Genomic DNA, 27,908 nt, shown 5'->3' on the forward strand with positions numbered 1-27,908 from the left:
TATCACCCAATTCCTGTTTCTTTTAACTGTGATAAACTCTTCTTTCTGTCTTTGGATTTTAGAATGCTGCTGTCATGTAAGCAACATCATTTTTCAGGATTTAAATAAAAGAAATCATACAATGACTTTGGTAAGGTTTCAGCTTTCATCACCAGATTTATGATAGGACATGATGAAAATTTCTCAGTCACATGCAAATTCCACCTTTGAAAATATGCATGATGTAAATATATTTTCCTTGAGTAAATTCAAAATACCATGGGAGACATATATTAAATATTTAAATAAATTTCTAAGTTAGTACTTAGAAATACACTGAGAGGAATTCCAGGAAGATGGCAGAATAGGATAGGTTGAGTTCACCCCTGTTCCAAGGAACAGCTAGAAAATGGGTGGGGAGGTGACTAAGACAGCGATTTCAGGGTGTGACATGGAAGGGTCTTCTACACCACATAGGGAGACCCTGGCTCCAAAAGCTGAAGAATTGAGATGCAGAGAACAAAAGACCTGAAGTGTCCCTTTCCAAACAGAAGCCTGGAGGCCTCAGGAATGCACAGATGGGGAGATGGGGACTAGGAATTAAGCCAAGCTGCGTTCCTCCAATGCAGTACCCTCATGGGTGCAGCCCTGTGACCCATGACTGCCCCACACCCTATGCACCTGAACCCCATCCCTGACCCCCCTCCCTGTACTCCAAGCACCTCCTCACTCTCTCCTCCCCACCCCTGGGTACCACCCTACACCCCCAACCCACGTGCACACTTGTCTGTTGCAGCCCAATTCACCTCTCCTCCACAAGTGCAGTCTCTCCCCGCCATTCCTGTGGCCTCCCCCTCCCTATTCCCTGCAGGTGGTCACCAGCAATAAAGGCTGCGGGCGCTTACCTTCATACTCAGGCAATACCCGCCTCCAGCCCATACAGTCATGCAACACCCACCCACCTCCACTCTGAGCACTTGTACATAAATTTATGACCCTCCCAGATTCGTGAATGCACACAGCCCTGAGTCATGCCCATGTGCACACGATGGCCCCGCCTCCTAGACCAGTGTACAACAGGGTCTTGCCCTTCAGACCCGTGCACCTGCACAGTCACATCCTCCCTGCCACCGGCCACCCACACATTTGTGCACTGATTTCTTGGACCTTGTACCCCAACCCCTTGCCCCACAAACATGCATACTTGTCCATCTCCTGGCACAAACACCTTGCTCTCACACCTGGCAGGTGCTCATGGGCAAATCTGTGCTACATAGCCCCCGCCTTGCACACACATGGCCACCTGCTCCAACCACCTCCAACCCTGCACACCCCTGACAGAGCACCATCCATCAGATGCCACCTCCCTATGTCCTGCAACCCTGATGACTTGTGCCCAACTTTACACACTCCCACATCCTCATCCAGGGCCCTCTGGATGCCTCCCTCTGTGCAAGGACACACCAACACACTTCTCTGACACCATGCCCCAACCTCTGTGCCACCTACCCTATGCCCTGATATCCACGGCCCCCATGCCCTATGTGCCCACCTACATCCTACCTGCACACCTGCCCCTGTGCATACACACAGCCTCCCTATCCAACTCCCACCTGATTCTACCTCTATGTCCTATATGCTACATCCTGCTCTTGTGCTCCAAGATCTGCCTGAGCTGCATCCCACACCCTGGGCTCCAGCACTGCACATCCACAACCCCACGACCTGCACCTCATGATTATAGGCACCAGCATAGCATCCCCAGCCTGTGCCTATATCTGCACTGCAATGCATCACTGCATTTTTGAGCCCTACCCTGTGCCCTGCATCCCACTCCACATCCATCCCACAAATAAAAGCCTTAGAGTACTGAAGGAAATCAACTTCCAAAGTAAACCTATCAAGATATTTATATGCCTTGAAGACAACAGAAGATCATTAAGCATATCATGATGCAAACAGATATAGCCCAGCCTTGTGACCAAATTAAAACAGCAGAGGAGACTTTGGAACAACTAACCAAAGATGCTCCTATAATTCTACTAAATATAATAAATGGGGTGGCTAATGACATAAAGGGGATCAAGAAGATGCTAGAAGAGCATAAAGAGGAATGTAAAAGAATAAATAGAAAAATAGCAGATACCACAGAGATTAAAGATGCTGCAGATAAAATTAAAAAGATAAAATAAAAATATACTCAAGATACACAACAGCAGATTTGAAGAAAAGAGGAGGAATACCTGAGCTAGAGGACGGGACAAATGATTTCAAACACTCAAAACAGCAAATGGCAGAAAAGATGGAAAAATTTGAATTGGATCTCGGGGAAATGATAGACAAAATAAAGTACACAAATATAAGAATCATTAGTGTCCCAGAAGGAGAAGAGAAGAGTAAAGGGCTAGGAAGATTAGTTGAGGATATAATGGGGGAAAACTTCCCAACCCTCATAAAGGACATAAATGTGCATGTCAAAAGAAGCCCAATAAACTCCAAACAGATTAAATTCAAATAGGCCTTCCCCAAGACACACACTAATCAGTCCGTCAAATGCTGACAAAAAGCAGAAAAAAAAAAATCTTGAAAGCAGCAAGAGAAAAACAATCTATTACATACAAGAGAAACCACATGAGACTGAGTTCAGAATACTCATCTGACACTATGGAGGTGAGAAGGCAGTGGTATGATATATTTAAGATCCTTAAAGAGAAAGACTTTCAGCTAAGAATTCTGTTCCCAGCCAAATTGTCCTTCAAAACTGAGAGATTAAAATTTTCACAGACAAACAAATCCTGGAAGAATCTGTCAACAAGAGATCAGCCCTACAAGAAACACTAAAAGGAGCTCTGCCAGTTGACAAAAAAAAAAAAGATAGAAGAAGGGGAGGTCTGGAGGAGGGCACAGAATAGAAGAGTACCAGTAAAGATAACTTAAAGGATAAAAAGAGAAAGAGAGAAAGTACTATTTAGATCTGAAAAATAAAATCCAAAAGATAAGATGGTGGATTCAAGAAATGCCTTTTCAATAATAATTTCTAATGTTAATGGACCAAATTTACCAATTAAAAGATACAGATTGGCAGAACGGATTAAGAAATATAATCCAGCTATATGCTGCTTATAAGAGACTCATCTTTGTCACAAGGATACAAATAGATTGAAAGTGAACAGATGGAAAAAGATATTCCACACAAATTGTAACCAGAAGAAAGCAGGAGTAGCTATATTAATATCTGACAAAATAGACTTTAAATGTAAAGACATCATAAGTACAAAGAAGGACACTATATATTAATAAAAGGGACAATTAGCCAAGAAGAAATAATAATCATAAATGTTTATACTCCCAATCAGGGGGCTCCAAAGTACATCAGACAGACATTGGCAAAACTGAACGGAGTGATAGATGATAACTTGAAAATGAATTAGACCTAATAGACATATATAGGTCACCACATTCCAAAACACCAGGATATACATTCTTCTCTAGTGCTCAGGGAACATTCTTCAGGATAAATCATATGCTGAGGCACAGAGCAGGTCTTTATGAATGTAAAACATTGAAATTATTCAAAGCACTTTCTCTGATCACAATGGAGTGAAGATGGATATCAATAACCACCAAAGAACAAGAATACAATATATGGAGATTAAATAACACATTCTTAAACAACCAATGGGTCAAAGAAGAAATTGCTAGGGAAATCAGTAGGTATCTGGAGACAAATGAAAATGAGAACACAACATTTCAGAAACTATGGGATACAGCAAAGGCTGTGTTGAAAGGGACATTCATTGCTCTAAATGCCTATATTAAAAAACAAGAAACAGCAAAAATCGAGACCTTAACTACTCACCTAGAGGAACTTGAGAAAGAACAGCAAACTAACCTCAAAGCAAATAAAGCAAGAGAAATAATGAAGATTAAAGCAGATTTAAATGAATAGGAGAACAAAAGAACAACAGAAAAAAGTCAATAAAAACAAAAATTGGTTCATTGAGAAAATCAATGGGCCAACTAGAAAGGCTAACAAAGAAAATAAGAGAGGATGAAAAATAAACAAAATCAGAAATGAGAAGGGATGCATTGCCACAGACCTTGAGGAAATAAAAAAATCATAAGACAATTCTATATGACAACAAACTAGACAATTTAAATGAAATGGACAAATTCCTGGAAACACACAACCTCCTACGCTGACTTAGGAAGAAATAGAAGATCTCAACAAACAAATCACAAGTCAGTCATCAAAAATCTTCCTACACAGTAAATATACAGGGTCAGATGGCTTCACAGGGGAATTTTATCAAACATTACAAAAAGAAGTAACACCAATCCTGCTCAAACTTTTCAAAAAGATTGAGGAAAAAGGAACACTATCTAACTTATTTTATGAAGCTAACATCATTTAAATACCAAAAAGATGCTATAAAAAAAGATGCTATAAAAAAGGTAAAGATGCTATAAAAAAAGAAAACTACAGGCCAATCTCCCTAAAGAATATAGATGCAAATATTCTCAATAAAATACTAGCTAATCGAATCCAACAACACATTAAAAGAATTATACACCACGATCAAGTGGGGAGTTACATGAGGAATGCAAGGATGGTTCCACATGAAAAATCAATTAATGTAATACAGCACATTAACAAATCAAAAGGGAAAAATCACATGATCATCTCGAGTGATGCTGAAAAAGCATTTGGCAAAATTCAACATCCTTTCCTAATAAAAAAGCCTTCAAAATATAGAAATCAAAGGTATCTTCCTCAATATGATAAAGGGCATATATGAAAAAACGATAGCCAGCATTATACTCAATGGAGAGTACTGAAAGCTTTCCCCCTAAGATCAGGAATGAGACAAGGATGTCCACTGTCACCAGTATATTCAGTTTTGTACTAGAAGTTCTAGCTAAAGCAATCAGGCAGAAAAAAGAAATAAAAGGCATTCATATTGGAAAGGAGGAAGTAAAACTTTCATTATTTGCAGATGACATGATACTATACTTGGAAAATCCTAAGAAATCTGCAACAAAGTTACTTGAGCTAATAAACAAATTCAGCAAGGTGGCAGGATATAAAATTAATGTGCAAAAATCGGTAACATTTTTATACACAATCAATGACCTAATTGAGGAATCAGTTAAGGAAAACATTCCATACAAAAGCAGCAACTAAAAGAATAAAGTACCTAGGAATGAACTTAACTAGGGGTGTAAAGTACTTGTACGTAGAAAACTGCATAACAGTGCTAAAAGAAATCAAAGAAGATATAAAGAGGTGGAGAGACATTTCCTGCTCATGGATAGGAAGATTAAATATAGTTAAAATGTCAATTCTACCCAAATTGATCTACAGGTTCAATTCAGTACCTATCAAAATTCCAACAGCCTACTTTGAAGACGTGGAAAAGCTAGTTACCAAATTTGTCTGGAAGGGAAAGAGACCCCAAACAGCTAAAAGCATCTAAAAAAAAAAAGAACAAAGTGGGAGGATTGACACTCCTTCACGTTAAAATATATTATAAAGCCAAATGGTCAAAACAGCATGGTAACTGGCACAAAGACAGAAGTACTGACCAATGAAATCTAATTGAGAGTGCAGACATAAGCCACCAAATCTATGGTCAACTGATTTTTGACAAGGCTCCCAAATCCACGACTGGGACAAAATCATCTTTTCAATAAATGGCCATAGGAACTGGATATCAATAGCCAAATGAATGAAAGAGGACCCTTACCTTATACCCCATACAAAAATTAACTCAAAATGGATCAAACACCTAAATATTAGAACTAGTACCATTATGCTTCTAGAAGAAAATTTAGTGAAACATCTTCACGATCTAGTAATAGGAGGTAGTTTCCTAAACTTTCATCCAAAGCACAAGCAACAAAACAAAAAAATAGATAAATGGGAATGCCTCAAAAATCAAATGCTTCTGCATCTCAAACAACTTTGTCAAAAGGTGAAGAGGCACCAACTCAATGGGATAAAATATGTGGAAACCATACACTGAAAAAAGGTTTGATATCCCGTACACATAAACAAATCATATAACTCAACAACAAAAGAACACACAACCCAATTATAAAATGGGCTAAAGATGTGAATAAGTATTTTCCTGAAGAGCAAATACAGATGGCTCAAAAGCACATGAAGAGGTGCTCATTTTCATTAGCCATAAGGGAAATGCAGATCAAGACTACAATGAGATACCACCTCACACCTATAAGAATAGCTGCTATTAAACACACATGAAATTATAAATGTTGGAAAGGATGCGGAAAAACTGGGACATTTATGCACTGCTGATGGGAATGTATAATGGTGCAGCCACTATGGAAGGCAGTTTGGCAGTTCCTTTGGAAATTAAATATCGAGTCGCCCCATAACCCAGCAATAGCACTACTTGCTATATTCCAAGAGAAGCTGAAACCAGTGACAAAAACAGACATTTGCACACTGATGGTCACAATTGCCAAAAGAATGAAAGCAATACAAATGCCCATCAACAGACAAGTGGGTTAACAAAATGTAGTATATACATATGATGAAATATTATGCAGCAGTGAGACAAAATGACATCCTGAAGCACATGACAAGATGGGTGAGCCTTGAGGACAAATGCTTAGTGAAATAAGACAGACACAAAAGGATAGATATTGTACAACTCCACTTTTATGAAGTTTTTTTTTATGACATGGTAAAGGTAAATTTACCTTTAGTACATGGCTTATAATACAGAGTGTAGGGGACTTAGAGATACATAGAATGTACAGATGGGCCAATGGTTAGAAATGAGGTTGAGCTCAAATCAAGGGAGTAGATAGAAGGGAAGGTGGTTCACCAGTGGGTCTATAAGTAATATTACAATATTGAAGGTGAATATAATTAAAAGGAGTGTATAGATCTGAGTCCCATTGATTAACACTAGAAATAGAAGTAAGTTCTTGCATGAACTACTTCAAAGGTATGATTCTTGTACAAAGAGTGTTTAAGTTCAGGGTATGGGGGAAAATTGCTACTGCATGCTATGGGCTATGTTTAACAAGAAAACATCAGTAATATCATGGCAACAATGGGTAAATAATTGGGGAAGGGACAAGAGTTAAGGGGGAGTTTAGATTTATTTGGTGAGGTGTGTTTATTGGTGATCTTTCTCTTGGGAACAATGAAATTACCTAAGATTGAGAATGTTGATGGACTGTAGACTTTGGGCATTTTACATGTTACCTAATGATGGCAGGTGGCTGAAGGATGTACTGACTGAGAAGTAGATTGTTGAAAGATGGTGTACACATATGATCAAATATTGTGCTGCTACAAAAAGGAAAAAGTCATGAGACATGCAACATGGTGAATCAACCTGTGGGACATTTGGTGAGGCAAAATAAGCCAGAAACAAAAGAGCAATTATTGTATGGTCTCCTTTAGAAAATGCTTATAAGAAAACAAGGGCCTAGATTGCAAGCTTATAGTAGTCACATCTAGTTCAGAGTGGTAGTTATTATTTCTGGATTTTAATAGACTGTTTTATATATTTATAACCTGGTATGTAGAAATAAGAATGAAGTTGATCTGGTCAGGACTGAGGTAATTCAGAACACAGGGGTAAAGAATACATCATCTATATTTTAGAACTTACCTACTCTTTGAGACCAAAGGAAGAAAGATTTATTTTGTCTGGAACCTAAATTTTCTGTAGCACTTAATCTAACTCAACCTGTTTGGATAGCTCATTTAAACAATCAAAACACAGGGAGCCCAGAATAAGAATGAGGGCTTTTAATCCTGTATCACTTAATGCAATGCCTCAATGCATCCTAGAATATATTAAGCAGATAATCAAAAAGTATTGGCAAAGGTCCTTGAGAATGAGAAAAAATATGGAACCATTAAACTTTACCACCAGGGAAAGTGTTGATACTGTGTCAAACATTAGGGACACCCAAATAAATAGGCTAAGATTTTGATCTCAAAGTTTGCTCTTGTGAAGCTTATGTATGTAGCAAAGAAGCTTAGCCTACCTTTGGATATGCCTAAGAGTAACTTCTGGAGGACCTCTTTATTTTATTTTTATTTATTTATTTATTTATTTATTTATTTATTTATTTATTTATTTATTTTAACATTTGTTCCCCTATTATTAATTTATTTTTAATCCATATGTTTTACTTGTGTGTCAATAAGGTAGCTAAAAGGAGCATCAGACACAAGGTTTTCACAATCACACAGTCACATTGTGAAAGCAATATCATTATACAATATCTTCAAGAAACAATGCTAGTGGGACACAGCTCTACATATTCAGGCAGTACCCTCCAGCCTCTCCATTACACCCTAACTAAAAAGATGATATCTATATAATGCGTAAGAATAACCTCCAGGATAATCTCTCGACTCTGTTTGGAATCTCTCAGCCATTGACACTTTATTTTGTCTCATTTTGCTTTTCCTGCTTTTGGTCGAGAAGGTTTTCTCAAGGGATTGATGCTGAGTCCCAGCTCATTCTATGATTTCTAACTCACATTGCCAAGAAGGTCCACACCCCTGGGAGTCATGTCCCATGTAGAGAGGGGGAGGGCAGTGAATTTGCTTGTGGTGTTGACTGCGAGAGAGAGAGGCCACATCTGAGCAACAAAAGAGGTTCTCTTGGGGGTGACTCTTAAGGCCTAATCTTATGTAGGCTTAGCCTGTTCTTTGTGGGGTTAAGTTTCATATGTACAGACCCCAGGATTGATATTCTCACAAGCAATGGGGACAATCAAAGCAATAGGCTAAGCCCCCAATCTGGAGGACCTCTTTTGTTGCTCAGATGTGACTTCAATTTCTCCAAGTCCAGCTCTGCAAGCGAAATCATTGTCTTCTCCCCTACATGAGGCATGACATTCAGGGATGAAAATCTCCCTGGCAGCAAGGGACATGACTCCCAGGGATGAGTCTGGCCCTGGCACTGTGGGATCAACAATGCCATCTTGACCAAAAGAGGGAAAAGAAGTTCACAAGTAAGGTATCAGTGGCTGAAAAAGTCCTAAGATAGTTGAAAGGCTACTCTTGGAGGTCACCCTTACACAAACTTCAGTTAGACATTGCTACCTATCATAACTTGCCAAATTCCAACCAAATCCATTTGAGCCAGTCCTAAAGAACACCTAGGGCAATATATAAGATTCTACAAAGTTTCTATGTACTAGGGTAACTTTCCAGAACCCTACAATCTACAGATAGATCCCTGGACCAGCTAAATTTTGAAACCTAGAGGGGCCAGCTGATCCAGAACATCAGCTAGTTCTGTCTCCAAATCCCATGTTATTGACAGCTCTTTCCTACAGGAAAAATTTAGAATGGGCATGGCCCAAATACCCCTAAACAGTGGGAGAAAGGTCAAAAGTGATGGTGAATTTATACAGAGAAAGTAGGATTTAACAAATGAGGATGATTGCTGAATCATTATATTGATATTTATTTTAGTTTTCAGTATCTTAGAGAAGCTAGAAGTAAAAACCTTAAACTGTGGCATTGTAACCCATACCAAACTCTGAAATCTGTTCTATAACTAATTGTTGTGCTGTGCTTTGAAATGTATTGCTTTTTTGTATATGTGTTATTTTTTACAAAAAAGAAAAAAAAGTTGATGGTGATGATAAAAGATATTTATTCTTCTTAGCCTCCAATGTTCTAGAGCAGCTAAAAGCAAAAATCTGAAATGATGTTATAGCAGCCCATGACAAACTCTGGAATCTCTCCTGTAACTACTTGTTGACAAGTGCTTTGAAAACTATTGTTTTTTGTCTTTGCTTTGCATAATATGTTATGTTATACAATAAAAAAATTAAAAAAATACATTAAATAGTATATTGTTTTCAGTGTTAGTCTCCTATAAAAAAGGGATATTAGAATGGTAAGTACATTTGTGAATTCGTATTTCTTCTCCTATTATGCCTCATATCCCTAGTCAGAGCAAAAATATCAGGGATTTCCCCAGGTCAGAGAAAACAAATGCATTGCTCCCTGGCACCCTGAACTAATTCTGATGTTTAGCATAGAGAAGTGTTGCCATTTGTGAATTTTCTTTATATCACCCCCAAAACTCTTCTTTATTGATTTCTGATGATTTGTTAATTTTTTAAGATGGTACATGCTCCAGGTTTCAAAATAATTTTTTTCATTTCTAAATTCAAAAACATAAGGGAGTCAAATACTTAATAATTTTTTGAATAATGGTTGAAATACAATAAATGTTGAAACATTTCATATGTACAAAGCAGAAATTACCTTAGGATCCACATTGAGAATTTTTCTATCTCTTTTGTATTTGAAAAGTAAGCCTTCTGGATTATCAGAAATCACTTGGTAATTGGGACTCGAATTCCAAACAGCGATCTGACTGTCCCAGTTGTAAAAGCTATAAAATAAATTTTTATTAGTTATATATATGTATATATAAATATATATATAATGCATTACATTGACAGATATAATTGAGAAAATATTTGGAACTGTTCTGTCTCAATGGGGACTGGCAAATGGATAGGGACACAGTCCATATTATCATATAGAACACATCTGAGGTTAAAATTGCTACAGAAAAGATTAGGCTGGATTATTCTCAAATAATTTTGTACATATTTATTAACATTTTGCATAATGTCCTTGTTTGGATACTCTATACTTAGGGCTTATTCCGATATTATATGCCCCAGGAAGTCAAGAAGAAAATTAATGCATTTTAATTGTTCCATATCAGACTCTTCAGGATATTAAGACTGTGCACCAAAAGGAAGAACAGGTTAAACACTCCTTTTTTTCATTGCAAACCAACTTCAAATTAATTCACTTTTTGTAGACTCTAATTTTCAGGAATATGTTTTCTATGGAGAGTGTAAAACTATTTGTGTTTGAGTGGTTACCATATGCCAAGCAAGATAATGTCTTCTATCACAACCCATAGAAGTTGCTCTTATTTTACAGAGATGGCCAAGGAGGATAGAGGAAGTCAACTGGCATGGTTAAGACACTCTGACCGAAAAGTCATTGGACTAAGCTTTCAACTGAGATCTTCTTGTTTCAAAGTGCATGCATTTTTTTTTAACTGTTCAACATTGCGTTCTAGCATTTTATCCTTGTTATTGGTGTTCTTATGTGGAAACTTTCTACTTTTTCCAAGCCTTACTTTATACATATTTGTTAAAACTGAATACAATGCTGTCTTATGAGTTTGAGGAATCCTCAATATGTATTTTTGCATATCTTATCTCTGTTAACACATTTGTAATATTATGTTTGCTTTAAAAAGGGAAGGTATATGAGGTAACTCAAATATAGCTATGACCCACAGGCCTCTCAAATATTTGTAATATTTATTTTTAATCAGTTTTCCCTTATCATTTACTGGGATATTTTGTCCTCTATTGCTTCTCTTCCTTCTATTCAAAGAGTAGACTTCATTGATTAAACTCACTCTGAATTATATAGTCACTTTCTGATATATCAATATTAACATTTTGCTTGCTATTATCTGAAGATATAATATGTTCACCCTCAAATGTTACATAACTCAGAAAGAACTGATTGCATAGGTCATATGTTTATATCATTGAGGAAAGGCATGTTAGTGTCAACCTTTCTTTCACACCTTGACTCAAGAAAGACCAATGTCTGGAACATGGAAAGACTTATATATGGCTGATGTCTGCTGGTCCTTGTTCTTGGTTCTGTTGCTTCCAACTTCTGATGCCAATAGTTTCCTCTGTAAGCATCTGTGGGCCTTCACTTAGCTCTTCCAGGGCACAATTCTGGGTTCTGGCTTGCTTAGCATCTCATGGGAAGGCACATGCTGGGCTCTGCATATCTGTCTAGGCACCTGCTCTCTCTGTTGGCATTCCAAGCATCTCCAAATGTCTGCATCTCTGTTGGCTCTGAAGCAATTGCCTAACTTCTGTCAACTCTCTCAGCTCCTGGCAGTGCTGGGGCTTCTGTATTTCCAAACGTTTATGTCTATATCTACACCTGAGGTTTCTCCAAAATGTTTCCCTTTCAACGGACTCAGGTAAACTAATTAAGACTCACTTTGAATGGGTGGAGTCACATCTCTAGCTAATTAAAAGTCCACACTCACACTTGGGTGTGTTACATCTCCATGGAAACAATTTAATCAAAAGTTTCCACCCTAAAGAGTAGGTTTAGCCCCACGATATTGGATTAGGAAAGAGAGCATGTTTTTTTTCTGGGTAAATAAAAATCTCAAACCAGCACACCCATCCAATTCAAGGTCTTAATCCTTTATGGGAGTATAAATCCTCCTATGAAAGGATGAAAAAGAAAGAGAAATGCTGATGGAGAGAGCTCAGAGAGAAAAAGGACAAGCAGACACAGGTCATGTGTCTTCCCATGTGACAGAGGAACCTCAGATACCAGCAACCTTTCTTCAGAGAAGCTTTCTTTCTCTTGATGCCTTTTAGTTTGGTCATTTTCATGGCCTCAGAACTGTAAATTTACAAGCTAATAATCCCCCATTCTAAAAGCCAAACCATTTCTGGTATGCTTTAGCAAACCAAGAAAAAACAGCATATATGTCTTTCTAAATAATTAGTTATGACAAATACAAATATAGATAACTCTAGCAGAGTGTTTGAGTCATTGCTATGCTCAAAGTGGCATAATTTATACCGCATATTCCTATCTCGTTGTTCAGACCTCAAATTAATAGCTTTATTAAAATCTAGACCAATTATATATATGTATGGATGTGTTTTGGTTTGCTAAAGCTGCCAAAATGCAATATACCAGAAATGGATTGGCTTTTATATAGGGGATTTATTAAGTTACAGTTATAATTCTAAGACTGTGAAAATGTCCAAAATTAAGGCAACAGAAAGAGGATATGTCTTAAATGGAAAGGCAGCTGGTATCTGGAACACCTCTGTCTGGAAAGGCAAGTGGCTGGCAGCTGCTGGTCCTTGTTCATAGTTTGTCATTTTCAACTTCTGAGTCTAGTGGTTTTCACTCTCTAAGCATCTGTGCGTCCTTTCTTAGCTTTTTTGGGTCAAACCCTGGATTTTATTTCTCATCTTAGCAGCTTCCAGGGGCATTTCTCTCTGCATCTTCAAACATCTGTGTTTCTCTGCTCTCTTTATTGGCTCTCCAAGCATTTGTCTGCTCTCTCCAAAATGTCTCCTTCTTCAAGGACTCCAGTAAGTGGATTAAGATCCACCTTGAATTGGCAGGTCACATCTCCATAGAAACAACCCAATGAAAATATCCCACCCAATGATAGGTCCGCCCCCACAAGGTCGGATTTGAAGAACATTGCTTTCCTGGGATACATAACAGTCTGAAACCACCACAGTGTGTGTGTGTGTATATATGGTATGATTGTTGAAGCAATGTGGGTTGTTGGTCAATAGTTCTGTTCTCCTAGACAAGGATAGGAAACAGGCTCCATTTTGACAGTTAGAAAATATGCTTACCCTAGCTGAGATTAGCAGTCTGCAGTTTGTACTTGGTTGCCAGAAGAACATTAACTAGCCTTTCTGTTATTCTGCTTATAGGAATAGATAACAGAATAGCATCAGGGACACACTGTGGCCCAGTGAAACAGTGTCTTCCTCCTCAAAAGACAAAAGTTTGACATTCCTCTGGTTAGCTCAGAAAAGAGTCAATGAAGACCCCATACACAAGAGTTTGCACAACAATATCTAAATCTAATCACTGAAGCTGGAACAAGATGTGCTTGAAACAACAAAAGATTGAGAAATTTGCTGGTGCCTTCCTCACAAAGATCCAATGTCATCACTGACCTGACAAGTATGACTCATACAGCCGTTACTTAGTTTTTGATCCCCTACCCACTTTTCTCTACCTGTAAAAACCCTTACTCACATCCCCACTTTGATCTGGTTTTAAGAAGAATCCTCAAGTTCCTTACAAGAGCATTTGCAATAAATCACCTTCACACTTAAAGACGATTTTCTCATTTATAAAGCCTGGATCAGCTAGGCCCTTCTACTGGAAAGAGCTGTGCTTGTGTTTTCAATTTTTCATGCCAATTCTGATATATAGGTAATAGACACTCATATTAATAATGATTGCTAACATTTGTTTAATGGTTACCATGTACTGGATACTGTTCTGAGCTTAATGGATCAATTATCTTATCTAATTTTATCACCAATCCAAAAATGTAGGAATAAAATTATCTCATTTTACACATGTGGAACTGACACCATTGGGAAATGACATCAGGGAGATTCTAACAGGAGCTTGACCCACAGCCTGCTCTGTTAAGCACACATGGTCTACTTTCTCCTACATACTGTTGGTGGTGCATGCTGGAGCACCATGACAATTGATGATAGCTTCTCACTGAAATGCAAACTTTCAACTTCTTGAGCACATCTCCAAACTATAATTCATATCTCTTTTGCATTGTAGCTATGTGACAGAATTTTAGACAATGGAATATGAGCAGAAGTGATACACATCACCTCTAGCCCAAGTCCACAAAACCTCCCATGGTCTTCCTCTACCCTACAATTAGAATGGAAATGACAAACTTGGAAGGCATGGGTTGGAAATATTTGGAGTTTTCTTAAACATAAGGGCCAAAAAATTGAGCTCATTAAGATGGATGTTGTTTTGTTATTTACCATGACATCTAGTTTGTTTGAAAATGGAAGAAATAAATTATACGTACAAGCTCTAGGGCTACAATAAATGTGGGTAATTAATTGACATAAGACTGTTGACTAATTCTTCCTTCATGAAATGGTTCATGATGAACTCTTTAAAAATATGATAATACCTGTTTCTGGACTTTCTTTCCTGCTCCATTCATATTTATATCCATGTCAAACTGATTTATTTATTGTAGCTTTGTAGAATATTTTATGTTTGCATGTCAAAATTTACATTATAGATCTCATTTTGAAAAAAAAATAAGAATGTATCTATTCTCATCTGTTTATTTTATTCTGATGAATTTTTGATATACTTTGTAAATTTTCCTTCCCCCAATCGTGGGAAATTTTATTGTTAAGATATTTAACTATTAACTATTCCTATGTTTGGAACACTATATAGCATAATAAATAATCAACAAGTATATATGCTGAATTAATTCATTAGTTTAGAATAATTGAATAATTGTTCAGATTTTTTGGTATTTTATATTATTGGTTGCTATTATTAAAGAGATACTTATAAACTGTTTTATTATTTAATAAATGTATTATTTTTTCTTTTATAGATTTATTTTGCATCTGGCCAACTTAATAGAGTTCTCTAATTAGTTCAAGCTTTTTTTCCAATTGATTCTTTTTGGTTTCCTAGATACTCACTCATTAAATCAATAATAATAGTAATGATGGTAATAGTAACAATAGAAAATGAGTCTCCTAAATTTTTCATATCTTATTAAACAGGTTAATAAAAATAGAAAAATATTAATCCCTATAAAATAAAAATTAGAGATTAGGATAAAGAATAAGAGTAAGGTGTTGAATTTGATGGAGAGATTTCTCAAGTTTTGTTGATTTTCTTATTGGACTGATTGTTGTGACAATTTTGATTTTACAGAATAGCTTTTTAAAAAATCTTTGGTTTATTTCTATCTCCACAGTTCAATTTTCACTTTTTTCTAGATGGCCAGTTTAAGTTGGTTCGTTTTTATAAGGTCTGGTACAAGAGATAACAAGAATTTGTATCATGTTAGGCACTTGATTTCATATTTCTTGTTTTAATTTGAGTGGAGAAGGGTGAAGGAGTGACTGATTGAATGCTGAAATAAGGGAGAGGAAGAAATCAGGGATGGCCTTCAGGTTTTTTTATCCAATAAACATTTAATAAGTACCTAATATATTCATGTTAGTCCAAAAATTATGTATCTATCTGAAATAAAATGTGTTCTTGGGTAACAGGGATCTAGCCCAGTGTTTCTCAAACTGAGATCCATAGAACATTCATGGGGTATGTGGTTTCTCTTTGAGCATTCTGATAAATAATATAAATTTATTCTCAATCATCTGGATGACCACCTTATAATTGACTATGTAGCCATATTATTCCAGAACCTATCTGTGTACTTGTGCTTACCATTGTGTTGGATGCATGCTAAGGTAATTTAAACTGGCTTTCATTTGGTTAGGCCACATTATTTACATATAAGCATGAGACTGTATAGGCTGCATTTTGAAGGTTAAACCCTTTAATTGCTCTGTGAAGAAGCACAATATTTAAGCAGATCTTTTAGACTTGCAATTAAATTCTAGCTTTTAAAAATATCCCTCCTTGTTTACTTTAGAATCTAATATCACATCAAACAAAGGACAAAGAAAGTTATGAATAGATGTAGGGAGCAGTGGGAAATAAATAAGAGAGTCTTTGCTCAGCATCAAATGACAGAAGACACTATGTTAATACTGTGAAGGTTCTATTTTAAAAGGGTTAGATTGAAAGGACTGTTGGGGGTCAGAGATAGGGGCAGGGAAGACTTGACAATGTAAATGAAACTTATGATAAGTCTTGATACATTGTCAGGTTATTCTGGGTGGAAGTGTCTTTTAAGCAGGTGAAAAGCACATGATAGGACATGGGCACATAAAACCTCATGGCACATTCATGCAGATGTGTGTTATCTCATTTAGTTGACTTGTAGGGGGCACTGGAGGTTAGAAAAGACTTTGCTAGAAGGGCAGACGGACTTAGTGGACTTCACAGGAATGGGAAAATATTTGGACTTTTTCATAGAAGATAGAGAACCATTAAAACATTTTAGTTGTCGATTATTATGATAAAAACATATGTTTTATACAGATAAATTTGTAAGCATTGCGGAGTATTATTGTGAAGAAACTTAATTGTGAAGAAATTCACTTAATTGTGAAGAAACCAAGAAAACTAGGACTACACTGAGAAGGGATAGAGAAAACTTGTAGTAACCAGACAATACTGAAGAGTATTTGTGGCTAGAAAAAAGTGACCAGTTTTAAGAAGATGCTTATAAGTGGAATGGATGGATTTGATGGTTATGAGAGTGATAAAGAAAAGTGAAGGTTCTAGGATTACTGTAAAAATTCTGGTTTGTATTCCTGAGTAGATGGACTTATTTACTAGGATATAAAATACAAGAGTAGGGAAGGATTGCAGGGATTGGTAGTGGTGGGGAGTTCAATTTGGAAATGTTGAACTTGAAATGCCTGTGAAACATCTAAGACAGAGAAGAGACTGATTCATATTGTTCATTACACCATTTCCAATGCCTCCTTTTAGATTGTACCTGACACATGGTAAATGACAAACACACATTAATTGAATAAACACATTATGGATGAATTTCTGAAGCTTTAGAGAGTGTTCTAAGATGAATAAACTACTCAGGTATTAATGCTATCAAATCCAAAGGGATGGTTGAGATGGCCAAAAAGAACATGTAGACAAGGGCAAAATTTAGGGAACACCAACTTCAGATAGAAGGAAGAGGAATCAGCAAAGGAGAGAAAAAAAACATTAATCTGAAACATCTAAAAGAAGCAGAAAAGAGCTATTTTGTCACAAAAACAGAAGAGACGAGAATCTATCAAAAAAGAGCACTTCATGAAAGACAGTAGTGCCAAATGCTCCATAGATTCTGTAAATCATGAAAAGATTCCATAGAAATTGGTATTTAGACAGACATTATAGTATAGAAGTTGCAGTGAGGTAGTGGAAGTAAAATTCAGGTTGTAGAGAATTGAAGGGAAGATGAGAAAAGATTACTGAATAAAATAATTCCTTTAAGAAACTTAATTGTGAAGGAAACTAGGACAACATTGGGAAGGGATATAGAATTAAGGGACAGCATTTTAAAACATGTAATACTTTTGATTGTATTTCCAGGGTATGAAGAAGAAAATCTAGAGAAAATAGGACCTTAAAGGGGCAGGAAGTATAAAAGGGGCTTTGTCAAAAAACTACATGTGAGAAGATATATCTAATATGTATCAACAGTATGTTATCCCTTTATATATGTAGACTAATTTGCTCTTAATAAGGCTATTGCATGTTATTTTTTTATATGAAAAATAATGTTATATATGAAGGGATTGAGGCCAAGAGAGGAAAATAGACTTTTTCAAGTTCACCTATCCAGTAAATCTAGACCAATCTGAAGCCCAGAATATAGAATCTAAATTATATGCTCTTTTTACCTACCACTCTTTGATTACTTTTAAGTCGTAAAGTAATTATCCAGTGCAGGATATTTTGATGAATTTGATGATGGTGAGATGATATTTATTTCAATCTTTAATTCTACTTCATCCCAGTTACCTGTATCCATATCCACAATTTAGACACTGCCACAACTGAAATCTTGGTGTTCAATAGCACTTTTTGTTAGCTCACCTACATTGCTTTGACCTCACTGAGGCTTGGTTCCATGGTAGGTTGAATTATGTACCCCAACATAGACATGTTTTTAATGTTACTCTACCTTCCTGTTTGTGTGAACTCATTTGAAGACATTATTTTTAGTTACGATGTGGCCCACTTGAATGAGGTTGGGTCTTAATCTGGATTACTTGATGTTTTATAAAGATAAAGAAACCACTCAACAAAGTCAGACAAGGTCATGCACAAAAAACCCAGAAGTCAGAGGGAACCTGGAAGAGAAAGAAGAGAATATTTTCCCATGTGATGATGAAGCCAAAGAACCCCGGGGATTGCTGGCAGGCCAGCACCAGAAGCTATCAACCTCTGAAACCACGAGACAATAAATTCCCACAAGCTAACCCATTGTGTTGCATTTGTCATATCCACCTGGGAAACTGAGACAGGTTCTTTGGCCCATCACTGTTTCTTTTCCTAATTTACAACCAAATATATATTTTTTTACTTCTTTATTTACTCATCAATCAAAAACGCTAGCCTATAACCTTAACTTTCTTGCTTCATTGATCCTCTTCATATTGAATAATACCAGCTCTATCAATTAAAACAGTTGCCTTTCCTGTTCCTATATATTGTCTTCTGATAACGCTTGCTGAAAATAGCACAACTATACTATCTGTCATAATTCTAAATTCTAGTCTCTAATTCCAGCTTGATTTAGACACTGCAAAATAGTTTTTGCATCTCTAATCTTCTTTATTATTCATTATCTTTCTCATTTTTCCTATTCCCCTACGTTCCTCTTTATTCTCAGAGGTGGCCTGATCTCTTACTTCATTAAGAAAATAGATGCCATTAAATAAAAACATGCTTAACTTCCTGTTTCATCACTGGCAAATTTAGTTATATTGGTAATGTTCTCTACCTTATTCCCCTTCATCTGAGAAGAATAGGTGCAGTTTATAATGATAAGAAAGAAGTTTTGCCTTATCATTATAAATTAATAATTGAATCTTTCTGGGTTTTATACAGTTGCACTGGTAGACATTTTGGGTATGTTACCTAAGTATTGTGTATGATTATCAAACTAAAACAAAGTATTTCACATGAAAGAAGGAGTATTTACCAAGATATACTTTTTAGAATAGCAAAACATTCATATTCAAAGGAAATGTGTAAAACCAGAAATAAACTAAAAAGCAAGTTTTAGAAAGTGAAATCAAATGATTTTATTGAAAAGAGAAAGGTTGGGAGATTTCATATCAATCATGGGGATATTTAAGTCGTAAACTCTTAAGTTTAAGTCTACACATCTCTGTGTAGACTGCCCACAAGTAGGATGACCTCATAATATTTTTTCCACACTAGGACCCTTTTGAGAGAGAAAGGGGCTATTTTCTATAACTGTGTCAAGACAACAAGCATAAGCCAGTACTATCCTGAGAAAACTGTGATGTGTGGTCTCTACACCTACAAGCCATTTAAACTCTGCTGTTTTAGAGTTGATTTAACCAACGTTTGTGCAAAATATTTCCAAAGTTATGTCAATGATTTGCCAAAAATATGATGAAGATGTTTAAACAATGCTAAAACATGTTTTCTTATGGTTGATTTTTTTCTTTTCTTTTATAGCTGTGGAGAAATCATATTACATGGGATCTCATTTGTGGTATAGAGACATGAAATTTAATCTAGAATAATAAATATGCTTGTTCCTTTTTTCCATTTTTTCAAAGCAGTAAAACATTCTTTAGCAAACTAATTTTCTGAAATATCATACTCCATGTACAAATATATGTTTGATCAGTTATTTTGGTTGGTAAGAATATGAAATCTAAAATTTAGTGTTTCCATAAGTTAGTTAGCTTGGCTTCTTTTCATAGCTATATAGCGTTTCTCTAATTTCAATTGGCTATTTTATAAATGTATGTGCCAATTTGGAAAATACAGATAACTTGCAAAAAACTCACTGTAACTATCAGAAAAATAATTGAGAACATTAAAAGCCCAGTGACAAATAATCAGAAAGGTCATTCAACCCAATTCAACAAAATTTGAGCATCTTCTCTGTGCTGGGAATGGTCCTGGGTATCTAATGATGAAAAGGAGCAGTTCTTACCTTCAAGGAACTCACAGTCTATGGGAAGTCAAACACGCAAACAAAGGATAATACAGTGTGGAAGTGATACATTAGAAATTTGTGTAAGTTACTTTTAGATCACAGATGTCAAAATAGAATATATGTCTTGGTGAAATGTATTTCTCATAGAATTGTCCTGATGGAAAGCAGCAGGGATAGGCAGTCTAAATAGGACAGTACATTAAAAGGCAGAGAAGGGAGAAAGAGCATGCTGTAGTGTGCAGAAACAAGAAGAGCTGCTGTACCCTTTAAAGTAAAAAGGTGTGTGGGTGTGTGGTTGAGGGAGAGAGAGAGAGGGAAGGTAGGTGACACCGGTTATATATCCTAGACAGAAAATTTGAATTTTATCCCAAAGCTGAAAAGGAAGTATTTTAAGATTTTAAGTAAGAAAGTCACATGGTTCAAGCCCATAAAAATATATAGAAATATACTTTTGGAAGCAGTATGAAGAGCTGACTTGATGCAGGTATGATTGATAGGAGAACACTCAGGAAGGTTATTTCACCAGTTGAGATGAGAGAGAAAGACAGTTTGAATTAAAGATAGTAAGAGATGGAAAGGAAAAGACAAATGCAAGAGAATTAGGAGGTATCATCAATAGAGTTTGATGATTGGTTACAGAGGTAGGTGGTGGTGGGGAAAGTAGAAAGAATGATTCTCATGTGAGGCCCTTAAGCAACCAGGAGGACTTGGTTTCTTTCACTGAGAGAAAACACAGTAAGAACCTTAAATTTGAGGAAGAAAATGTTGACTTCAGTTTTTGACTTGTTAGATATGATGCCCCTGTGAATCATCAAACTTAAGTGCTCAAGAAGGTTGTTATATATAGAAACATCATGAGAGAGGTCTGAGCTGAAAATTGATGGAGGAATCATCAGAATATAGGACATAGGGTTAGTATATGTGAAAGTAACATAATTTACAGGATGTAAAGAGAAAGAAACATCTAATATTACAGAAAAGTTAAGTTAGAAAGATCAATGTTAACCATTCTGAGAGACTTCCAGTAGTGTATTAAGAGATGGGCAGAAGATAAATTGCTTTAGGTTGAGAATTAAATGAGAAAATATAGTTCTTAACTGTTTCCTACCAAAGTGCAGGAACTTTGGGTGTGACTTCCCTTTAGGGCCCATATGGGAGCAGAATGAAAAAAGCAAGGAGAGTTATTGGGGCTTGCTCTTCTATCACTCTAAGACAGATAGGTAGAAAAAAGGGTTCATTGCCAGGTGCCCATCACTCCAAATTCTCACCTGGGAAAGATGGCAGGTAGGCATTTGCCTAGCATGTTCACCATTCCATGTGCTTTGGACTATGAGTGTGATGTCAGGAGGTAGACTGGTTGTAGAAGGCACGAGGGAGAGGTAAATGAACTGCAGTTTCTGGGAAACTTGACTAACAGCAACAGGTCCTCATAATGTAACTCAATAGGCAGATATCTTAAGTCACCTCCAAGCTGGCCCTTGTTTTGAGGGACTCTCCTAATAGATAGAGGCTCTGAAGGAAGTTTCCATACCTGCTTCCATACTCCTAAACAGTCAGATGGCCTCCTCACTGGGAATGCTAGCTATTCTGTGAGGCCTCTGGAATGCTTCGTTGGTAGATCCAGAAAGGTCTGGATGGGGCAGGTGATAATTACAGGCATATCTATTACCAGACCTCCCCCTATAGGGTTATAGAATTAGATTTATGAGTTCCACAAAACTCTTCCTGAGTTTTTGATTTTGCAATCAAAGGAACATTCTGGAGTACTTTTCAACGACAAATCAGGGAGTAAGAATGTCAAAGTCAAGCAAGAATGTTTCCAGCATTATTTAGCAATTGAGCCATGTAGTCATTTGTGGGAAAGAGGCTGAGAGGATGCACTTGCCCAGAACAAAACCCTAAGTGGGTGATGCAGGGATGGGGTAAGAGTCACAAATAGGTCTACCTTGATCTCATTCTTTTCATGACATTCTTAAATCTGCTGTTATTAATGTCATTTTGTATTGGTGTAGTGCTTTACACTTTAAGTGCTTCTGTGCTCCTTCTCTTATTTAATATTTCAACAGCCATGTGTGATGGCCAGGGCATATATGTATTTATACATGTATGTATGCATGTATTGTTATTTTATAGAGAAGGAAATCAAAGCTATGATATTTTATAGCTATAATATAGCAAAACCAGCATTCAATCTATGATTTTAAGAAGATATTCCCACTGTTGTTCTTTGCCAATAATTATTGTCTGTAGGGTCTTCAGATTAGGCCCAATGTCCTCCCATTTCATGGAAACAGTAAAAATTATCCCTTGAGAGAAAACCATAGAGAAAGGAAGGCAAGGAACAAACTTTAAATAAGGAACTTTGGGATCCCAATTTTTCCTTCACAGTTGAAAAAGCAGCACAAAGAAGTTGTTTCATCTAAGGGAAGGTACAGGGTGACACCCTCAAAAACAGTTCACCCTATGCATTAAAGCAGAATTGGAAACATCAAAACACTGAGCTTTGCTTGAATTCACCAGGGAGGGTGTGCTTAGGGGAGGGGGGATTTTGTTGCAATTCAACATAGGTTTTCTGACTAAATTAGGGTGGTGATTGAAATAAAGCCACCCTATGTAGTCTCTCTGTGTTCCAGAGCTTGCTTTTTTTTTTACCTTCCAGTGATCATCATAATGTTATGGATGCCGTAATGAGTGGATTTTTGTAGGGGCATTTTCCTATGCTAGTACCAGGGTTATCACCTGAGTGAGATATAGGACACTCAATCCAAGATGAGTGTGATCTGGTCCAGAAAGTCTCCAAATGCAGTTTGTCTTTCATGACAATTTTGCCAATTGTCTAGATTAAAGGACCATATCCCAAATTGGATATCACCTCCAGTTCATCCTCCTCATATCACCCAACTAGTCCACTTGGGAACTTTTAAAAAGGAAAATATTTGAATTTAAGTAAACCAGCCTCTTTCAGGTTTTACTGTGTTCAGATTAAGGTCTTTTTCCCAATATTTCCTGCAGGTCTCTATTGTCTAGAGACCATGTGGCTTAGAGCAAAGCAAGAAGCTGAAAGAAGCGTCTGTTTAGTCACGTTCATTCATTCATGTATTCATTGTGTCAGTCACAAATGTAGGTGTTTGGAACACAATGAGTAATAAGATACAGTTATGGGCCTCATGAATTGATTGTTTAATAGGAGAAAACAAATAATCCAAACGATACAAATAGGTCTAGAATTAAAAATTTACCTAGACTGAAGATAGAGAAGGTGCACTTAAGGATAGTTTCCTGAAGAAAATAATGCCAGAGTGAATCTTAAATGAGTAAGAAAAATTAGTCAGGCCAAGTGATGGGGATGGGAATAGAAAATGCCTTCAAGCTAGTGAAAATGACGTAGAGAAACCATGCTGTTAAGAAATGGAATGGACAATGCTGGGGGTGGATGGCCTGCAATTCAATATCAAAGGAACAGAAGGTGCAAGCAGGAGGATAGGAGATGAGACTGAAGAGATACCCAGGAACCAAATTACAGAGGACCTTGGCTACCTCAGGTGAAAGTTAATTTTATTTCCCCACTTGGCTAGGCTATGGTACCAAGTTCCTTTGTCAAATGCTAGTTTAGATGTTGCTGTGAAGATATTTTGTAGATGTGATTAGCATATATACGATCAACTTTAAGTAAAGTAGACTGCCCTCAATAATGTGGGAGGACCTCATCCAGTCAATTGGGAGCCAAAGAGCAAGGAGCACACATGCATACACACAAGGTATGCATACACACTACTACACCCTACATCCATATATACACATACACATAAACATATATGCACATATAGTCTGTTACTTCTGTTCTCTGGAGAATCCCAACTGATATACTATACCAAACAACGTGGTCTTAATCCTTCAGGCAGTGGGAATATCTGAGGTTGTAAGCAAGGAAGGGACATGGTCGAGTGTGCAGTTTGGCTAGATCATCCTGGCAGCGGGTAGAGAATAGATTTAAGGAAAAAGGGTGGAAAATTCTAGAAGCCAGTATACCAGTTTGGAATCTGTTTTAATAACAGTCTAAAATTGAAAAAGGATTGTATTGAGTTGGAGAATAGGAAAACAAGTGAGACATTCATGGGATATATCGAAAAGAACATGTTTAGAAGTCATCAGTGAGAAATGTTACAGATGACTCCTAGGTTGCTAGCTCGAGAGACAGGGTGGATCGTGGTCTTACCACTTAGGAATGTTAGAGGGAAACACATTTTACACAAGCCTCCGGTTTCTATAAAAAGGAATTTCCGTTTACCACACCTAGGCTTTGTGCTCTGCCCATTTGGTGGGAATGAGAAGAACGGTGGACTGCAAACAGATCATATAAACCCAACAGTTAAAATCAATGTAAAACAAGAGCCTAAGAAAGAGGCAGAGAATTGCACACATATGCAGGAGGAGAATTAGGATAGGACAGTGCCATGGAAACCAAAGGGAATAGAAGGTAAACAAAATAATGGGAGACCCTTCAATCTATGGAAGAGATTCAGCAAACTATGTGACCAACTGATGTAGTATATAAAAGTCTTCCTTGTGATCTTTTCTGGTCTGACCCAAATAAACATGTCTTAGGCTGGGGTGAAAATGACTGAGGAGGGTGGGCCATGGTGGCTCAGCAGGCAAGAATGCTCACCTGCCATGCCAGAGGACCCAGGTTCGATTACCGGTCCCTGCCCATATAAAAAAAAAAAAAAAAAAAGAAAAAAGAAAAAAAAGTGACTGAGGAGTAACCTTCATATTTGCTGCAGATGTGGTTGCAGCATGGTTGAGCCTATTAGGTGGCTGAAAGTGGAACTTAATTTTTTGCCAGGGGGGCAGTTGGTCACTCTGTTTTCTGCACCTAATTATTGTGCAGAGTTTGACAATGCAGGTGCCATAATGGGTACAAATGAAATGCTAATGTACTCTTCAGATTTTAAAGTCTGCAGAGAAAAAGAAGCCAAGTGCCACCGGACCTGTAACACCACCAAGAGCTAAGATCACAAAGCAAGCAAGGAAATAGATGTCGCTTGACATTGCCTAGTTGGGACTTGCGACATACAGTATATAATCTTCATTTTTAAAACATCAATGTTTACTGGTCAGCTTGCTCAAATAGATCTGTGTTTGTGGCCCTTCTCCTTTGCCAATTTTGATTTAATGAAGGACAACTGTTGGTTATAACAGCAAATGAAAGACTTTTCCATTCCCAAGAATAATATTTTGTTTTGTTTTGCTTTTTAATTCTCTATTCCTTTTGCAAACAACTTCAATAATGATTTTAAAGCTGTAAATCCAAGGACAGTTTAACCTGTCTAAGGGGTAAGTGTACCTTTGATCTTTTTTTAAAATTCAGTATGACTCATGAATAATGTAAATCTTTCTTTTATTTGGGATATAAAGAGAATTCTAAGGTGCTCTGACTGTGTTTGTGTTACTGTCATAAAACGATACTGTAGAAACAAACCACAGTGAACATTTTTTTTTATTTTAAAGCTTTGTTTCAAAGGTATTGCTTTTAAGGTTTGTTTCAGAAGTATTGCTTTTTTCTCATTGTCTCATCATGTACAAGTTAGTTTTTATGGCTATCAACATTTGGAGTAACAGTCAACCTTGCCAGTATCACCAGTATGATATATATTTAATGAAAGCACACTTCTCATATTAAAATGACAATTTTAGCCATTGTCTTAAACGTTGTGACTCTTTCTGAAAGCAAAAGTTTCTGTTGAGATCTGTAACGACACTAAGTGGCATGGTCCTGTGCATATGCAGTCTTCTGGGGGCTCAAAACAGGTTTTTTATTTTGAGTAACAATTAACAACATAGTGCTATTTAAGGTATTAATGATTGAAGTTAGTAACACTTTGTACAATCTCCATATAGTCCATTCATTAAGTAATCTTTTAACAGTTGCATCTGGCCTGAACTCATTCATCTGAAGCTTCAACTTATAGAAACAATAGCATTCTGAGTGATCAATCATGCTTTCCTTGGCCTTCATCCTTTATTGTGTTGAAGTTGAGGTTTTAAGTCAAAAGAAAGAAACTTACTCTCCACCAGTTTACTCACAACTCATAGTATCTATGATTTTTAAATTAATATCTGTTAAAAAGAACTCTGTTTCAAAAACAGATGACATTGGCCCTGAATCAAGGCTAGCAGTTTGATGGAGCTGTTGGTTTCAAGCAGGAGCCTAAAGAAATGTCTTCCTATGGTCTGTTGGCCATTGCAGATCTTTGGAAATGTTATGGTCAATTCATTAGAAAGAAACATCTGAGTCATTGCTGACAAATGTGACCTAATATTTATTTGTAGCCTTTACAAAAGCTGGGAATCCAAAAAAAAAAACAGATGACAGTGTGCAATATCATGTGGTAAAAATGAATTCAGATTTATTAAATGAAGAACTCATTAAAAAACAATAATGGACAGATCCACTTTATCAAATGCAGGAAAGAAAGGAGACAAAAAGACTTAAATCTGGTGGCAGCTATTGGTAACTTTGTCCTGTTTGGGGATAATGTGTATTCATGTTAGGCTGAGGAAACTTTATAGATGAGTATATCTTTACTGTTTGGGTTAGAATTTCAAGACTAACATTCTGCTTTCAAAAAATAGCAAACATTCTTTCACTTACTGTATACTTTCTATCCCGGAAGGTCACAAATTTTGTGACCATGAAGATATTTTGAGCTTTTATACCAGCAAACTCATCTCTCATTTTTACATTATATTGAAACGCTCTTTAAGCTTATTGACCTTTGCATGAATAGCCACAAAGTCTGTATGGTAATCACCAGAGTTTTCTTTCGTATTTGTAGATAGTTTCTAGGTTTTGCTGGAATTATAATTTTCTAGTCCTGATTATGTGACAAGATAGGGATTTTCATTAAAAGAAATAAGGTCAGCCATAATGGGACAGGATAGCATGGCAGGCCTTGAGTCCAGACAGAAACTCAGGAAAGCAAAAACCAGGGTCAATCAAGGAATGGCACGAGGTAGACTGGCCACCTCTACAGGCACAGGCACTGAAGTAGTGCCTTATGGAAAAATGGCTTTGAATTTGTTTAATCTAAAATAGATGTGTGATTAAAGTGTCATGATATTATAAACCAGTACTGAGAAGCCAGGTTTAAGCAGGTGTGGAGCTGAGATGGAGTATAACACTGGAGGAGAGAGACTTCTTTCTCTGCTACTGTACCTGAAGAGACCTTACCAGATTAGCAGGAGCATCAGAGCCTCAGATCAGTAATGTGTATTGGTCTTCCATGGACAAGAATTTTACAAAGTGGATGCATAGTCATGTTTTGATGGTGGTGCTTGTTCAGGACTAAGGGTCACCTGGGAGGACAAGGAAGATGGTTCTGAGGAGGTTGGGTTTACTGTGTTTTAATCAAAACTCTCTGGGCAAGGAAA

General features: G+C 36.8%; 1 protein-coding gene and 1 non-coding gene across 4 annotated transcripts in view; one reads left to right on the forward strand and one right to left on the reverse strand.

Annotated features, from left to right (window-relative positions):
* CFAP299 (cilia and flagella associated protein 299) overlaps positions 1-27,908 on the reverse strand; it is an 857,410-nt gene that overhangs the window by 53,033 nt on the left and 776,469 nt on the right. For all 3 annotated transcript variants that reach the window (XM_077143042.1, XM_077143040.1, XM_077143041.1), the window contains exon 5: positions 10,265-10,394. In XM_077143042.1, coding sequence (XP_076999157.1) covers positions 10,265-10,394 — 130 coding nt within the window. The remainder of the gene's footprint in view (positions 1-10,264; positions 10,395-27,908) is intronic.
* LOC143668620 (small nucleolar RNA SNORA2/SNORA34 family) lies at positions 26,631-26,767 on the forward strand. The gene has a single exon (XR_013168487.1). It is a non-coding gene; the product is annotated as a small nucleolar RNA SNORA2/SNORA34 family (small nucleolar RNA).

The sequence above is a fragment of the Tamandua tetradactyla genome, chromosome 24 (genome assembly GCF_023851605.1).
Source record: "Tamandua tetradactyla isolate mTamTet1 chromosome 24, mTamTet1.pri, whole genome shotgun sequence".
NCBI classification, from domain to species: Eukaryota; Metazoa; Chordata; class Mammalia; order Pilosa; family Myrmecophagidae; genus Tamandua; species Tamandua tetradactyla.